The sequence below is a fragment of the Leucopleurus acutus genome (assembly GCF_964270905.1).
Source record: "Leucopleurus acutus genome assembly, chromosome: 10".
Taxonomy (NCBI): Eukaryota; Metazoa; Chordata; class Mammalia; order Artiodactyla; family Delphinidae; genus Leucopleurus; species Leucopleurus acutus.
Genome location: NC_139153.1, coordinates 24,342,054 through 24,360,129, shown reverse-complemented (window position 1 = coordinate 24,360,129; position 18,076 = coordinate 24,342,054). Strand labels below are relative to the sequence as shown.

The following is an 18,076-nucleotide window of genomic DNA, read 5'->3' as shown; positions in this document are numbered from 1 at the left end:
CAAGCTCTTTTCCTGAGTGTTTCAGACTTCACTGTGTGACATGTTCAAATGCCTTTCGAAAGGTGAATTTGCCATTTATTTATCTTTCGTGCCTCACCTTTTACGTGAGTGATGAACATCTTTTTATTAACAATACGTGGCAAGGCTTAAAGCCTTCCTGTGCAGCTAAGATTAGTTCATGGTGATAGGGGTAGCTTCTTTTTTTTTGCGGTACACGGGCCTCTCACTGTTGTGGCCTCTCCCGTTGTGGAGGACAGGTTCCGGACGCGCAGGCCCAGCGGCCATGGCTCATGGGCCCAGCCGCTCTGCGGCATGTGGGATCTTCCTGGACCGGGGCACGAACCCGTGTCCCCTACATTGGCAGGCAGACTCTCAACCACTGCGCCACCAGGGAAGCCCTAGGGGTAGGTTTTTAGAGATTTTGATTTCCAGTTTTAATACAGTAGTTGATTGTTTCCTTGATGTAAAAGTGAGTTGATGTAGTAAAAAGTAGCCATGGTTATTTTGAGTAACCAGCAACACAACATTATGGAATAGATGCTTTATTTGGTTAAGATATGTGTTTGCAATTTTAACCTGTCTAGAAATCAGTGTAGCTGATTATTTTATGGCCATATATAAAGATGTTTTGCATCACAGAAATTCATATCCTTTTCCAAAAAACTTAACTAAGAAGTGTTAAAGTGACTTATCAGTACAAACTGGTAAATGCCAGGTTAGCTGTTAGTCTTCCTCAGGGCAGGGATCTGCATGTTTTTATGTCCAAAGTCGGACATGTAACATGGGCTCAGTCAAATCTGCAAGAGTGAAGGGGTTGGGGGGGAATAGTACATATTATTACTTTATCTTTATTTATATTTATCTATAGTTATAAATATATACATATATAATATATACATATATAATATATGTATATATTATATAAATAATATATATTTATAAATATTTATAGTTCAGTATTTATTTATATTTATTATTTATACTTATTTATATTACTTATATTTATTATTATCTTTATCTGTTATAATTTAATAACTAGAGTTGTAATTTTTTTCAAGAAACATATCTCTTAACAGTTTACATATATATTTAAACTTTGTGAAAGACTGGTTTGTTTTAAATTTCAGCTGCTGCCTTTTTCATCACCTATGAATATGTGAAATGGTTTTTGCACACTGATTCATCTTCGTATTTGATGCCTGTGAAGCATATGTTGGCTGCCTCTGCTGGAGAAGTGGTAGGTAATAAGTTATGTGTATAAAATACTTCAGAAATGCAAAGTATGCAGATATCTTCAGTACAGGTATTACTTCATTTCATTTTTAAAAGACAATTCTTTTTTAAATTATGAAAGTCATAAATCCCAATAAATGTAAGTGGATTAAACATGATAGTTGAAAGTCTATATAGGATGAAAGAAAAATCCAGCTATCTGCTATTTACAAGAGACACACCTCAAACATAATTATACAGAAAGAATAAAATTAAAGAGGTAAAGGAAAATATCCATGCAAATTTTGGCGGCTTCATGTTGGGTCAGCATAATTGAGCTGGAAGTCTATTTCCTAGAACATCCTTTCCAGGAGGGTTCCAGGTTAGCCTGGCTACAAGAGAAAATTGCTCAAGATTTGTAAGGTGGAAGTAAAGCAGTGGTTGTATTCATGCTCAGAAGGTTGGTGGGAGGTCAGGCACTGCTGCAGTTCATACACCTCATCACTGATCTGTTGGCTTCAGGCAGCAGTCAAGCCTCCAGCTCCTCCAACTCTCACTGAGTCTTCTCCTTCAGCTTCTCTAAATTTTGAGTCAGTTGTGTGGGCTCTGTCGTGAAGGGTGCCAATTTATGTTGTAGGTCACCCACATCATTGAGGTTGGTGAGGGAGAATGCGAATTCCAGTTTGTCCTTGCTCTTCCCCATTTCACATCCACGTTTCCTTCCTGATTGCATGCCTTCTAAGTTTCTGTCCCAACACTAGACGCAGAAGCAACAGTTCTACATAAGTTGTTTAACCAGCTCCCACAATTACTGTTTATATCCCTGTAATAGCTTCTTATTCTTACCATTCTTAGTGGTTCTACTTCTCTGATCAACCCTAACTGATTCAGAAAGAGTAGCTGACAGAGAGCTGATAGTAATGTTAATATCAGATCAAGAAAAAAATAAAGACTGAAAGCAAAATCAAGGAGACCACTGTATAATGATATGAGGAACAATTCTCCTGGGAGATGTAGTAAACCTGAACTAAATAGCATAGTCTCAAGATATAAAGCAAAACGTTGCTAGAATTATAATGAAAAATGAATACAATTACTATCTTCATTGGAGTTATTCACATCTATCCGTAAAAGTCTTAGGACCAGGCAGGTAACTTGTTAAGACCATAGAAGATTTGAGCAACACAATGGCAAGAATGGTCTAATGGATGTGTATGGAGTTCTGCACTTAACTGCTAAAGATTATTCATTTTTTTCAAGCACACTTGGAACATTAATAAAAGTGTGTGACCCAACAAATTGTGTAGAGATAATGTCATACAGATCATTTGGTGTCTGATTATAATGAAGTAAAATTGGAAAGCAATGATGAAAACACAGGCAGTCCATCCCTCCTGTGTGTTTAAAAAATTATCCAACTCTTCTGTAAATAATTCATGAGCCAGTAAATCATAATGTATGTGGTAAAATATTTGTAATTAAAAAATAATACAGGAGGGCTTCCCTGGTGGCGCAGTGGTTGAGAGTCCGCCTGCCGATGCAGGGGACACGGGTTTGTGCCCCGGTCCGGGAAGATGCCACGTGCCGCGGAGCGGCTGGGCCCGTGAGCCGTGGCCGCTGAGCCTGCGCATCCGGAGCCTATACTCCACAACGGGAGAGCCCACAACAGTGAGAGGCCCGCGTACCGCAAAACAAAACAAAACAAAAAATAATAATACAGGAATATATATTTTTTCTAAACTAACACAGAGAAGAGTATAATACAAATAAGAGCTTTCCCACCCCCTCACCCACTTACCTTTCTCCAGTTCCTCCTGCCTACTACTAATGGACAACTTCAATTAAAATTATTTTTGTGTATCCACCCAGAAATTGTCCTTTACTATTGTTACTTTCAAATCACATTGTCTTGTTTGTTTTGTATGTATGTATCTATGTATCTGCTTATCTCCTATCTAGTCTATTTTAATAATCCCAGAACGTTGTTAGGGGCAGGGTGCATTAACAGGAATGGACAAGAAAGTGAAGAGAAGGGTCTCGGTTTATAAGTCTTTTATCATTTTGTCAAGTAATATATATCGTTTTTCATTTAATAAAGTAGTGGTATGTATTTATGTTAGGAAGTTAGAAAAATGAATCAGCCTTTATAAGATTTACATAAGAAACAACTGTGATATATTGTGGTTTTGTTTTCTGCGCACTATTTTCCTTTAGAAAATTTGGATGAGAATCTACAAACTGTTTTGTAACCTAATTTTCTTCTCTTGAGAATATGGTGCATGAGGGTGATGAAAGAGAGAGATTGCACTTTATGGAATTCCCTGGCGGTCCAGTGGTTAGCACTCTATGCTTTCACTGCCGAGGATGCACGGGTTCAATCTCTGGTCGGGGAACTAAGATCCTGTGAGCCGCATGGCACGGCCAAAAAAAAAAAAAAAACCAGAAAAAAGGAGAAAACAACTAAAAAAATAATAACCGTTTTGAGATGTAATTCACATACTGTATGATTTATCCATTTAAAGTGTACAGTTCAATTATTTTTGCTGTACTCACAGCTGCAGCCATCGCCACAGTCAGTTTTAGAGCATCATCATCGCCCCGACAAGAAACGTCGTACCCATTAGCAGTCACTTCCCATTTCCCCCAACGTTCTCACCTTAGGCAACAACCGCTGACCTACTCTGTCTGTATAGATCTGCCTATTCTGGACATTTCATATACATGGAATCCTACCAAGTTTCTTTCTGAGGTGATGAAAATGTTCTAACATTGACTAGGATGATGGTTGCACATGTCTGTGAATATATTAAAAATCATTGAATTGTATCCTTAAAATGGATGAATTTTATAATATGCAAATTCTGTTGTATTATGCTGTTAGAAAGGAATAAGAAGAGAATATTATGAAAACCGTATGTTAATAAATTTGACAAATTCTTGAAAGATAAAAACAAAAAATGTGGAATCCTTACAATCTGGTCTTTCATGACTGGCTTCTTTCACTTACATTTTCAAGATTTCATCTATGCTATAGCAGGTATCATCAATTGCCTATGTTTTTGATTTTCTTGGATACATACCTAGGAGTGGAAATATCAGTCATATGGTAACTTTATTTTTAACCATCTGAGGATCTCGCCAAGGCTGTTTTCTGAAGTGGCTGCACCATTTTACATTCCCACCAGCAGTGTGTAAGAGTTCCAGTTTCTTCTGCACATCCTTGACACCACTTGGTGTTACCTGTCTTTTTCTTTTTTTAAACATTCCTTTTTAAAAAAAATAATTAATTTATTTTTGGCTATGTTGGGTCTTTGTTTCTGTGTGAGGGCTTTTTCCAGTTGCGGCGAGCGGGGGCCACTCTTCATCGCGGTGTGCGGGCCTCTCACCGTCACGGCCTCTCTTGTTGCGGAGCACAGGCTCCAGATGCGCAGGCTCAGTAGTTGTGGCTCACGGGCCCAGTTGCTCCGTGGCTTGTGGGATCTTCCCAGACCAGGGCTCGAACCCGTCTCGCCTGCATTGGCAGGCAGATTCTCAACCACTGCGCCACCAGGGAAGCCCCTACCTGTCTTTTTAATTATAACAAACAAATAGCTATTCAGTGGTATCTTATTGTGATTTTGACTTGCATTTCCCTGGTAACTAATGATTTTGAGCATCTTTTCATGTGCTTATTGGTTATTTACATACCTCCTTTGGAGAAATGTCTATGCGTCTCCTTTGCTCATTCTTTAATTAGGTTGTATTTTTGTTAATAAGTTGTAGGAGCTCTTTATATATTGGCAAAACTTTTTCCCATTCTGTGCATTTTTTTCACTTAATGGTGTCCTTTGAAGCATAAGTTCCAAATTTTGATGATGTCCAGTTTATCTGTTTTATCTTACATTGCTTGTGCTTTGATGTCGTATCTAAGAAACCATTGCCTAATCTGAGATCATGAAGATATTTATACCTATGTTTTCTTTCAAGAGTGTTATAGTTTTAACTCATATTTTTAGGTCTTTGATCCGTTATGAGTTAATTTTTTTATCTGGTTTGAGGCTGTGGTCTAACTTTATTCTTTTGTGTGTGTATATCCAGTTGACCTAGTGCCATTTGCTAAACTATTCTTTACCCATGGAATTGCCTTGGCACCCTTGTCAAATACTAATTGACGTAAAGGTGGGGTTTATTTGTGGACCCTGTTCTATTCTATGGATTTCTACGTCTATCCTTATGCTACTACCACAGAGCCTTGATTACCACAGCTTTGTAGTAAGTTTTGAAATCAGAAGTGTGAGTCCTCCAGCTTTGTTCTTCTCTGTCAGGATTGTTTTGCCTCTTCTGGGTCTTTTGCATTTTTATGTGAATTTTTTTTTTTTTTTTGCCTCACCTCACGGCTTGCTGGATCTCAGTTCCCCAACCAGGGATTGAACCCGCACCATGGCAGTGAAAGCCCGGAATCCTAACCACTAGGCCACCAGGGAACTCATTATGTGAATTTTAGAATGAGCTTGTCAATTTCTTGCAAAATGAGCTTGCAAAAAAAGCAACTGAGATTTTGATAGGGATAACATTGAATCTGCAAATTAATTTGGGGAGCATACCATCTTAACAAAAATGCTTAAATTTTCCAATCCACAAACATAGGCTGTCTTTTCATTTCTTTAGGACTTCTGTAATTTCTTTTAACAGTGTTTTGTAGTTCCACAGTATACGTTTTACACTTCTTTTGTTAAATTTATTCCTAAGTAATTTATTCTTTTTGATGTTATTGTAAATTGAACTTCTTCATTTCATTTTCAGTTAGTTTATTGCTACTGTATAGAAATAAATTCATTTTTGTATATTGATCTTGTATCCTCCAACCTTGCTGAATTAATTAGTTCTAAAGTTTAGTGGATTCTTAAAGATTTTCTATATACAAGATCGTATCATCTGCACATAGAGCTAGTTTTACTTATTTCTGTACAATCTATATGTTTTTTATTTCATTTTCTTGCCTAACTGCTCTGGTTAGAAGCTGTACTACAGTGTTGAATAGGAGTGGTGAGAGTGGACATCCTTATCTTGTTTCTGATCTTAGGAAGAAAGTATTTAGTGTTTCAGTACTATTTCTGTCATAAAAGGTTACATTTTGTCAGTGCCTTTTGTTCATCTGTTGAGATAATCGTGTGGTTTTATTCTTTATTTTACTGATATGGTGTATTACATTAATTGATCTTCAAATGTTAAACCACTCTTGCATTTGCAACCCAAATGTTAAAACTCACTTGATCATGGTATATAATACTGTTTATATAGTGCTAGATTTATGTACTAGTATTTTGTTGAGGACTTACTTTAGAGATTTAGGACTTACATAAGAGATACTGGTCTGTAGTTATCTTTTCTTGTGTCTTTGACTGGTTTTGGTATCAAGGTAAAACTGGACTCATAGAATGAGTAGGGAAGTGTTAAGATAATTTCTTTATAAATTATTGTAAAGAAAAGTCATATTAATTATATCATTTTGGTTGATGAACACATATCCGATACTAATATATTTGGACAATCCAGGAGAAAAGGAATTATGGAGGAAATAATCTCAGTTTTAAAGAAAAGCGAGGGTCTCCCTTTTCATGTGATAATTTGAATTGTTGAGGTTATGATGTGTAATATGGAAAAAAAGATGATCTCTGGTCTTCTTCAGCATTTTTGCATTTATTTATTTATATCTGGGATATATATATATATATATAATTTTATACTTTCCCGTTACTATACAATGAATTCCTTGATCTAAGAAATCATTTGGATGGTTCCTTGAAGAGAATGTTGAAAGAAATTAGCCTGAAAGACACTAAATTCACGGAAGTGTTTTCTATAAAACTTCCTTTTGTCATTGGTTTAAAAATGATTTTGCAGAACCTAAGCTAACTCTGGATTGAAAAAAAAATTGCCTTCATAATTTACTGAGCTTTTTAGTGTGATGAGACTAACAATATATTAATTTTTTAAAAATTTTTTATTAATTAATTTATTTTTGCTGTGTTGGGTCTTCGTTTCTGTGCGAGGGCTTTCTCTACTTGTGGCAAGCCGGCGCCACTCTTCATCGCGGTGCGCGGGCCTCTCACTATCACGGCCGCTCCCGTTGCGGAGCACAGGCTCCAGATGCGCAGGCTCAGTAGTTGTGGCTCACGGGCCTAGTTGCTCCGCGGCATGTGGGATTCTCCTTGATCAGGGCTTGAATCCGTGTCCCCTGCATTAGCAGGCAGATTCTCAACCACTGCGCCACCAGGGAAGCCCACAATATATTAATTTTTGAGGCGCAAGGAGCATAAAGTAGTAGTTCCTGTATGAGCCAGAGACCCCTTCAGGAATCTAGTGAAATCTGTGGTTTTCTCTCCACGAAAGTGAACATACGGACAATTTGTGTACAATTTCTGGGAATTTTCATTCCCCCCACTCTTACCCAAAGTAAGGACTCCAGTGCTTGAATTCTGCCTGAATATTGGTTTAGTCTGCGATTTAAAAGCAATATATATTTAATGTAAAAAAATCTTTGAACCTATTATCCTTGGTTTAGATTGTGTTTTTGTGATTATGTTCTGACATTAGAACCTCATTGCATGCAGTTATTTTCGAGTATATATACTCAAGAATAACAAATGGTGTGTCAGAGTTTCATTGTCTCCCAGCTTGTAAAAATTCTGTCCCTTTGACTGCTCTTGCCTCTATTTTAGAATTGCCTGTTGCTCTGATTTAGTTTAAATATATCCTCGTAAGTTCACTTGGTTTACATTTTCTATTCCGCTGCTGAGAGCAAGCAGCAAAAAGAACTTGGGTCCTTTTTTTTCATTTCCCACAGGGCCATCTTGCTTGAAAGCTGGTTTGCCATGTTGGAGGATAGACTTTCTTCAATTTATAAAATTTCTGTCTCTTAGACTTAGGAAGAATATATAAAGTGGTATAATTAAATAGGGCAAAGGGTAGCTGTTAGATCCGTCATATTAGTGATGCAGCTTTCCATTTGTAGAAAACACTGTATTCCAATATGTCAATATCTGTAACTGGTATTTTTTAAAAAATTGGAGCCTTTTAAATGTAATATTCTGTGTGAACTGTTGGGCATAGAAAGTGGCGTAGGTAGACTTTAGAGTTAGGAAATAGGTATCTGTAAGACTGGAAATAAATAATTCTAGGAAATTTTTATCTTTATTGTCTCTCTTATGATTTCCATGGTCCCTTAGGCAGTAAGGCCTCATGTCATGCCTTTTTATAGTTTCTGTGATGCCTGGAGAGCCTTCAGAGGAGAACTGATCAGCAGCAGGTACATAGATTGAGGATTTCACCTGTGAAACATCTCTTGCTGTTGACTTTATTTGATTTTAATTCAGTTACAGTTTAGTATGCTAAGAATTTTGTTAGATTTATGAAGGTTGTGAAATGTGGTTCTGGTGCTCCTGTAATCTTTAAACTTTCTTAAAAAACTTCCTGCAACCATTCAGTATCATTGTTCTTAATAAATGCTTCAGACACGTACCTACTGCCTTTCTGTTTTAGTAATTTGCTTTCAGTTTCATAGAGCATAAATTGGTTGCAGACTCAGCCAAGTGTGGTCGCTGTAAGTAAGAGAAAGAAACAGATGAATTTAGGAGGAACAAATAAGGAATATAAAACAAAGAACATTTATTTCTGTCAGTGATCAGAAAGGTATAAAGAGACCAAGAGAAAATCAGATATAGCTTAGTGCAGTCATTGTTCTGTAACACATCTGCGCTGATATAAGATGGTTATGTTGCAGACACATTCCTTAGAAACAATACTATATTTTTGTTGGCATTGAATGTATCCACAGTTACTTTGTTGTAGTGATGGTAAGTGTGTGAAACTTAGAAACAAAAGAACACTGCTGTGATAACCATTCCCTGTAGCAGCAGCTTGATTAAAAGTTAATGAGAAATCAATAAAACGATAATTACAAGCTTCTGCCTTATGTTTGTGATTTGGAATACAGTAAGATCGATCAAATAAGATTTAATATGTAACAACACTGAGAAGAGTCCCGTTTGTGCCATTTTTATTAGGTTTGCTGTACCAAATCTCTAAATCCCTGCCTCAATTATTTTACAGCTCCGTTTTCATCAGACACAGAAAAAGCCCTGTGAGAAGTAGAATCTGTAATTAGATCAGAAGGGTTGGGGTGGGTTTACTTTAGTATAACAGATGCTATAACATTGCAGTGGTAGTGATTTTTTTTTTTTTTCAACTTTAGGATTTGACTTTTTCTGGGTCTTATCCTACTTACGGACTTAGTTAATATTGTTTTCAGAAATAGAAGAATTATTAAAATTTCTTTGCTGCTAAAATGGCCCCTGTGAATTTAATGTGCTCATGGGTGATGTCTGTGGATGTCCTTACACACATAGATGCTGGTAGATTTTTCTTTCCAGTCCTGTTCTAACTTGGGATTGAGAAAGCTAGGAACTCAGTGATACCGTGTTTCGTAAGTGCTTTTCTGACAGCCTCTGTAACAGTACTTCACACAACCGCGTGGCCCAGGGAGCACCTACTTTAGAATCATTTGCCTGGGCAGCAGGTTACAAATAAAGATTTTTGGAGGTGGCGCTGTGGGCCCTGCATTTTAAACAAGATTCCTAGATGTTTCTGGTGTTCAGTGATATATAAGCACCACTCATAAAGGATTATCAAAAATTTTGATTTATACCCCAGTGGTAAATATTTCTGTTGAGTTGACTTGGCAGTCATGTGCATAAGAATATTTTAGTAGGTGTGGAGCACACTGATCAAAAGTGTGATTCCTTGTGTTTTCCTCAGAATTACATACTTTTAGGCCTACTAAAAAATCCTAGTTTAATAAACTGGTTAGTTTAGAGGATGGCAGTGTACTGCAGTCATTTGAGGGGCTCGTTGAACATCAAAATATGGGGTAAGCACGTCGTTTTGATTCAGCTTCCCCGCTGAATCGGCTGCTTGGAGGACTAGATGCATCGTTGTTAGGAGTGTTACCAGCTGCACGGCATGGGGCATGTGCTGCTTATCATTGTGTTTTCCCTAGCAGGGATTTAAGTTCTTTTTAACTATGCTGTTAATATCATGGTTTAAAGTGTATGCATAGTGTTTTTCATGATCTCTACTGGCCTTTTCTAAGAACCACTGAGCAAAACAATAGAAGAAAGGTTAACAACTTTTGAAATGTTTTTCATCTTTTGAAATGATCATGATATGTTTTGAAACATCCATAAATTAACAGAGAGGAACTCTCATTTGCACTTGTGTTAGCAGCGTGTCAGACTCTTGTGCAGTTGTATAATTGAGTCATGGAAGATAAGTGGAGTGGAAAATAAGATGGGTATCCCTGAAGTGCAGTGTCACTGTCAAGTCAGAAGGAAGCTCTCAGGAATGCTGCAGATGAAAATGCCTGTGTGTGTCAAGATGCATGGAGGCAGGAGGGTAGAGACAGTGCTAGGAAATTCGCTGTACCATCAGAAGCTGCAAGCGAAATATTAGATACCCAGCCACACTCACACAGGCACTTTGCTTTCTGATGCATCTAAGCACGTGCCTCTCCCAAGGGGGCCTTTTGCCCTGTTCTCCTATCTGTTCATTTTCCATTGTGCCTGGGAGCTTTTTTTCACTTCAGAACATTAAGTACATAAGGCAGACAGACTTTGTAATTCCTTCTTAGGAATGCTAAATCACAAGAATTACACAAAGAATTTTCTACAGAATTGCAAAAAATAACTTCCTTTCCGTTGCCTTTCCTTTTTGTGTCCTTTCCCCACTTGGACCTCTTTGATTCCTTTTATATCAGCTGCTTTTGTTCAGCTCCTCTTAGTTTCCTCCACCACTTTTGTTGTCCTTACCTGCCAGTGTGGATTTAGATCTTAAGACGGCCTAGTGTGTTCTCGGCACTGAGGATAAAATGACAAGATACTGCCTTTAGAGAGTTGCAGTCTAGACGTGCAGATGGACATGTAAGTATGGAAGTACACTAAAGGGTTACAGGTATTTTAAGAAAAGTAAGTACAAGAGCCTGAAGGGAAGTGGATTAGATGGGTGGATGGATGTTGATTCAGGAAAGGCCTCAGAGAATAGCTAGTCCTTGAGCTGCGTTTTGGACGATGATTGTTAGGCGGGCGAGTCCAAGGAGGGCTATTGAACTTAGGCAAAGCCCTTGTTCGACGCCTTCCAGTTTCATGTGGAGCACAGATGTGACCCGGTCGTCCCAGAGGGCCCTGCCTGCTCTGGTGAGGAGGTTTTGCCTGTTATCCTCTGAAGGGCTGAGCAGGAGAGCACCACTGGTTGGTGTTTTAAGAACATCCTTTGGCAGCTGTGTGGAGTTGGGCGTGGTGTGTGAATGGAGGGGAGGACACTGTTGCAGAAATCCCGAGGAGAGAGATGACTAGAGCCTCCACTGAGGCAGGGCAGGGGATGCAGAGGGAGAAGGTGAGTTGACGAGAATCAAGGCGGAGGTTCTTCCTTGAAAAGCCCTTCTGGCAGCGTTCCTTCAGTGCCTCTTTCCTCGTGGGTGCCTGTGTCCTCTCGTTGTGTGTCTGTGGTGTGTGCATGCTTGAGCTTGCTGTCATTCTCCCGAGCTCAGCTCAGAAGCACACCCCAGCTCTCCAGCTGTCCCGGCCCTCTGAGCCCGAGCTGACAGTGGTAAGGGGAGGAAGAGGGCAGGGCCTGGCAGGACCCCTGTGCAGTGATGATCCTGCTGGTGGTCATTCCTTAAAGTACTCGCATGGATGTGCTGAGAGACTTTTCGCAGAGGCACTTGTCAGGGAGCAGCTTACCCACCGTCCCTCCTCTTTCCCGATGGCTTCTTTCTCCGCCGCATTTCAGACTGTTTTCTGTCGTGTGGACTTGTTCTCTCTGATGTGGTGTGCAGCATTCCTTCAGGTGGTGTTGACTCACGAGCTCGGCCAGTGCGTTTCATTGATCGTCTTGTGTAGTTAGTGCATGGGAGGGAAGGGGAGCTCCGTGTTGGCTTTTTCTTTAAGAGCAGTGTCAGTTTATGCTACACAAATGAAGTTTAGCTTTATAGAAACAATGAGTATGATTTTCATGTAGGATGATGAAGCTGGAGAATCCTACTTAAACCACAAGAGTGTTACTTGGTCAGTACCACCACTACAGTGTTAATGGAAAAACCGAGTACTTCTCTCCAAGATGAAGTTAAGATTAACCGCTTCTGTGGGAGTCTGCACTTTGTCAGTGACAAAACTTTATTTTTTAACATATTGTTAAGAGTAGGGTTCTTGGTAGCATAATGAATTAAATGCTGCTGTCACAAATTTGCTTTGGTTTGTAATTGAATACTTGTAGATATATGAGTGCCTATTATATATCTAGTGCTGTGATTGGTGCTAAGAAACAATAAGAAATTTTGACCCCTGTCCTTGAGGCGCATATGAAGAAGTTGGATACATGTATTAAGTAGGTAGAGAATATTTTGAGGACCTCTGAAAGGAGGCAGCTTATGGATCATGAGCTGTCAAGTTACGCAGGTGAGGGTCAGAATGGTGACTTGTCTGTGTATTTGCTCTGTGTCTATAGGTCCTTTATGCAAGCTTACCAAGCTGTTGTTTTCCTTATCTTGAAAAGTCGGGTTAATGCTACCTCACTCACAGTTCTTGTAAAGCTTAAGTGATACAGCACTTCTAAAGTGCTCAAGCCTAGCATCTGATACATAAAGTGTTCATTAAGTGTTGGTTCTGGTCCCATGTCACACAAATTGCTGTTCGGAGTACACTTTTAGAATTTTATAGTTTTGGGAAGGCTGTCAGTTCAGAAAATGAAGAAATTGAAATTCAAAGAAGTTTAGTGCTGTACACAAGGTTTCCCAGCTGCTGTGGGCGATAAAACACCATTGCAGAGTGAATAGTTAAGATAAATATTAGACCTTCATTTTCTACTTTTTATGTCATCTTTTAAAAATGGCAGAACTGATGCACAACTGGAGATGGAAGGTATATTACTTGGGTAATGCTAAGAACTCAGATCACTCTGGGTTTCTTAAACTAAGACAAGATGAGGATTCTAAAACTTGCCTTTGGTTACATTGGTGGGCAAAACAGCGGCCCCCTTAAGATGTCCTAGTCCCTGAAACCTGTGGCCATGTTACCTAACATGGCAAAAGGGACTTTGCAGATGTGATTAAGCTGAGGATTTTGAGATGGGAAGATTTTTTTTTGCATCATCCAGATGAGCCCAGTGTAATCACAAGTTTCCTTGTAAGAGGGAAGTGGGAGTGTTAGAGAGGTTTTAGGATGTTAAGCTGCTGTCTTGAAGACGGAGGAAGGGGCCGCAAACCAAGGAATGCAGGGGGCTTCTAGAAGCCCCCTTGATTTTTAGCTCACTTAGACCCATTTTGGACTTCTGAGCTCCAGAATTAGAATAGATTTTTGTTGTTTTAAGCCACTAATTATGTGGTAATTTGTTACAGCAGCAATAGGGAATTAGTGTAGTTAGCATTACAGTCTCCTCCGTTTTCAGATTTTATATTAGTTGAAGTCTATAAATCCATCCATGAGACTTGTCATCAAATGTGAAATCATGGCCCCATTCTGTTACAGAAAGTTATAAAAGTGAAAAAGCCGTTTGAAGCTTACCTCTGGGTTCTGTAAAATTCTATAAATAACTTCAAGACACAGGGCCTAAAAGATACAAATTATTTTTGTTGAGAAGACTATTAACTTTTTGTCTAGAGTCTGGGTTATCAAGAATGTTAGTTTTGTCAGGAAAGAGAAGACCTATACTTACAAATTTTTTTTTTTCTTTCCATGCCTATTGGCTATTTGTATACGTGGAAAGAGGCTTATTTATAAGGAATAAAGGCATGGTGAACTTATAACTCAGTATGAGTGGATAAAATTTAAACCCTAAGGAAGGTACATTTGGATTTAACAATTACCTTTGCGTTTTTTTATCAAAAGCTGTGATTTCATTTGTAACCAGCAGATGGCAGAATTGACAAACAGATGAACTGTTCACTTGTAGGGGTTTTGAATTTAAATGGTGGTGTAGAAAGATAATGTTAGGTGTTCTTAATTTGGAATCCTGCTTTCTAGAAAGAATTTTGGGAATGTGGAATAAAATACAAGTAAGTAAACCGTGCTTTTAAAAAAATTTTAGAGTGCCCTGAATTTTCATTCTCTCTCTCATTAACTTGCTACTTGGAGTTTACTCCGCAGTCTAAATTAGCTTTACTTTGAATGTGATTAAACTTTGATTGGCTCTATTCAACTTACTTAAGTTTCTGTTGAACTAATTATAGAGTTGCTGGTTTAAACATGAAGAATTAGCTTATAATTAAACCTGGAACCTTTAAACTCATTAGCCGCATGTAAACATGATGTACCTTTAATGAAAAATAATTCTGGATCAGTCTCCCAGGGCAATAGAAATAAAAGCAGAAATAAACAAATGGGACCTAATCAAACATATAAGCTTTTGTACAGCAAAGGAAACCATAAACAAAACAAAAAGACATCCTGTGGACTCAGAGAAATTATTTGCAAACAGTGTGACTGACAAGAGCTTAATTTCCAGAATACACAAATAGTTGATACAGCTCAATAACAGAAAAACAAACAGCCCAATCAAAAAATGGGCAGAAGACCTAAATAGACATTTCTCCAAAGAAGACATCCAGGTGGCCAATAGGTGCATGAAAAGATGCTCAACATTGTTAATTATTAGAGAAATGCAAATCAAAACTATAATGAGGTATCACCTCACATTGGTCAGAGTGGCCATCATCAAAAAGTCTACAAGCAATAAATGCTGCAGGGGGTGTGGAGAAAAGGGAACCCTACTACACTGTTGGTAGAAACGTAAATTGGTACACCCACTATGGAAAACAGTATGGAGTTTCCTTAAAAAAACTAAAAAAAGAGTTGCCGTATGATCTAGCAATCCCACTCCTGGGCATATATCTGGAAAAAACTATAATTGATAAAGATACATGCATCCCAGTGTTCATAGCAACACTATTTACAGTAGCCAAGACATGGAAGCAACCTAAATGTTCATGTCCGTCGACAGATAAACAGATAAAGAAGTTGTTGTGAGTATATATGCATATATATGTATATGTATATGCACAAACACACACAGAATGGAATATTACTCAGGCATAAAAAAATGAAATAATGCCATTTGTAGTAACATGGATGGACCTAGAGATTATCATATTAAGTAAAGTAAGTAAAAGAAAGACAAATATCATGATATTACTTATATGTGGGGAATCTAAAAAATGATACAGATGAACTTATTTACAAAACAGAAATTGACTCACAGACATAGAAAACAGACTTAGGGTTACCAAAGGGGAAACAGGGGGAGGGACAAATTAGGATTTTGGGATTAGCAAATACAGACTACTATACATAAAATAAACGACAAAGACCTACTGTATAGCACAGGGAACTATATTCAATGTCTTGTAATAAACTATGATGGAAAATAATCTGAAAAAGAATATATATATATAAAATATATAACAATCAGTTTGCTGTACAAAAAACTAACACAACACTGTAAATCAACTATACTTCAATTAAAAAAAATTCTGGAGATGATAATCAAAAGGTTTGGGTTTTACCCTTGCTCCCTAGGCCAAATAGTTCCCTGACCTTTGGTAACTTCTATCTCAGATTGATTTATATATTAAATACTGAGATAATTAGCTTCTAATATGAGACGAATATTTATAGGCTGTTGATTAAGTTTCCTAAGGAAAAGTCTTAAGTTGGGTATTTTTTTATGAACTATGTTGAAGTAGTTGGGTAAAAGATACAGTGTTAACACAAGTTACTGTGGGTGATGTCCAGCCACTTTGAAGAGCATTTCAAGAGTGAGAGGATGGAAGTGAGACTATAAATGGCTGGCAGGTGATGTGTGGAAGTCTGGAGCTTGGCTTGGGCAATGAATGAACCAGGGAGTTTAGCAGCATCTTTCTCTCTCTCTCCTCTCTGCCTTCACTCATTTTACAATACCTAATGTGAGGCCAGAGTTCACTGTGATTTTTTTTCCTTTCATACAGTTAGTCTTAGGACTTGTAGTTTTGCATCTTGGTGGTCAGTGAATACTAAAAGGAGACATTCTGCTCTCCATTTCAAAAATGAAAACCATATCAGAAAAGTTTTTATTTATGTTAAAGAAAGAAAAGTCTTAGCAACTTTAATATTGTAATCATTCTCAATTTAAAGTTCCTCAGATTTTTTGTTAAATTCCACTGAGGCCAATATTGCATTTTAATGCTGATTTAAAAAAGACTGGGGACATGTATTTTCTTTATGGAAAGCTTTAGTTGTCTTTTGTTAGAACTTTAACATATACACCATTTTTGGATTTAATGAAAATGTCACCCTCCCTGGGTCATGGTTTCATACTGAACCCCGGACGTCTGAGGAAAGGATGTTCTGAAGAATGGCTTTACCCCAAGACCCACAGATGACATTACCTTTATTTCCTTTCATAGGACCATGATACTATAACATGTTTTTGTTCCTGTGCAGTGAAATACTCCGTGGCGGCTCAGATTCAAATCTAAGAAAGATCAGAGTTAATAGAAAACCAAATGGAAGGCAAGGGAGTTGCTGAAGGAAATAGAGGCATTACTTTGTGGCCTCTTACACCAAAATTGCCATGCCGGGGAAGTCAGGAAACCGTGCTGGGTGCTTTGTACCTCTTCTGTTAGATTGTTTTTCATCTGAGAACCTTTACAAAATTTCTCTTCTGCTGCTGTATTTTTAAGAAATAAAAATATAATGTAAGAACATGGAGGGTTACGAGGCATGAAGTTCTATAAATATTTATGCCCAGGCACAAAAGTGGACAATTCCTATTTTCTTGACATATTGGGGTCATATTTCACTCTTGACCTCTTGAGTTGAAAAATACAAGGTGTTAAGAGTACCCTTTTCTTTCTTTTCTTATTTATTTATTTTCATTTCTGTAATGAGTTTTAGATGCTGGGAGCTGCCCTGTAAGCTTCATGTAAGTTTCAGTGGACTTAATTTTCTATCCTGGTTTATTAGCATGGATTTAAACGTTTACACTCTTACCGAAAGTAACATAATTTATACCCAGTTTTAGGCCTTAGTGTTAAGCTCTTTAGTCTGTTTTGGGTGTGTGTGTTATTGTCACTAAATTAAAGCTACATGTTGCTTTTGTCAAGGCTAATAAATAGGATCGCATCTACAAGCATATTTTAAGTTAGTCCTTTGATTTTATTTTGTTCCTCACTTAAAATCTTTGGTGCATAACAAATGTTTTTGCCCTTTGAAATTATGTTAAAGAAACTTATGAGGTAATCATACATGTTCATTGTAGAGAATTTAGAAAATGCAAGTGGGCAGAAAAGAAGGAGAAACATCACCTGTAATCCAACTCTATTTTTTCTAGTCTTTTTATAACTATATATAAAGATACTCTCTTCAGTTCAAAGAAAAAAAATGTATTTTAAAAATTCTGGAGTATTGGTAAGGTATTTCTTTGGAAATGAGTAATTTTTGCATTTCCCCTCTTGGGTAGTTTTATTTACTTTACATGAAATAATACCAAAAAATAGTAGGTAAAATGTTGTCATACCTAAATAAAGCTTGGAAAACAATATACCAGAGTGCTTCCTGTCCCCTCCGCCGTCCCAGTTGACTCCAGTTGATTAGTAAAATTAATGCATATTTTCTTTTTGCCCTCACAGTATTTATGTTTAGTAGGAGAGAAAGTAATATATTTTAAAAACTATATGGTATAAGTTAATAAGTAAAAAATTTTCAGTTAAAATAGTTTTTTTTTGGGGGAATGAGAATAGTGAGGAAATAGTTTATTTGGAGAATAAGGAGAATCTTTTGAAGTGAAAAAGAGAAGGTAT

At 37.6% G+C, this 18,076-nt stretch overlaps 1 protein-coding gene across 1 annotated transcript in view; it reads left to right on the top strand.

Moving 5' to 3' along the window:
- Positions 1 to 18,076, top strand: part of SLC25A26 (solute carrier family 25 member 26) — a 143,457-nt gene that overhangs the window by 15,470 nt on the left and 109,911 nt on the right. Inside the window, exon 3 of the mRNA XM_082849210.1 lies at positions 1,128 to 1,237. Coding sequence (XP_082705336.1) covers positions 1,128 to 1,237 — 110 coding nt within the window. The remainder of the gene's footprint in view (positions 1 to 1,127; positions 1,238 to 18,076) is intronic.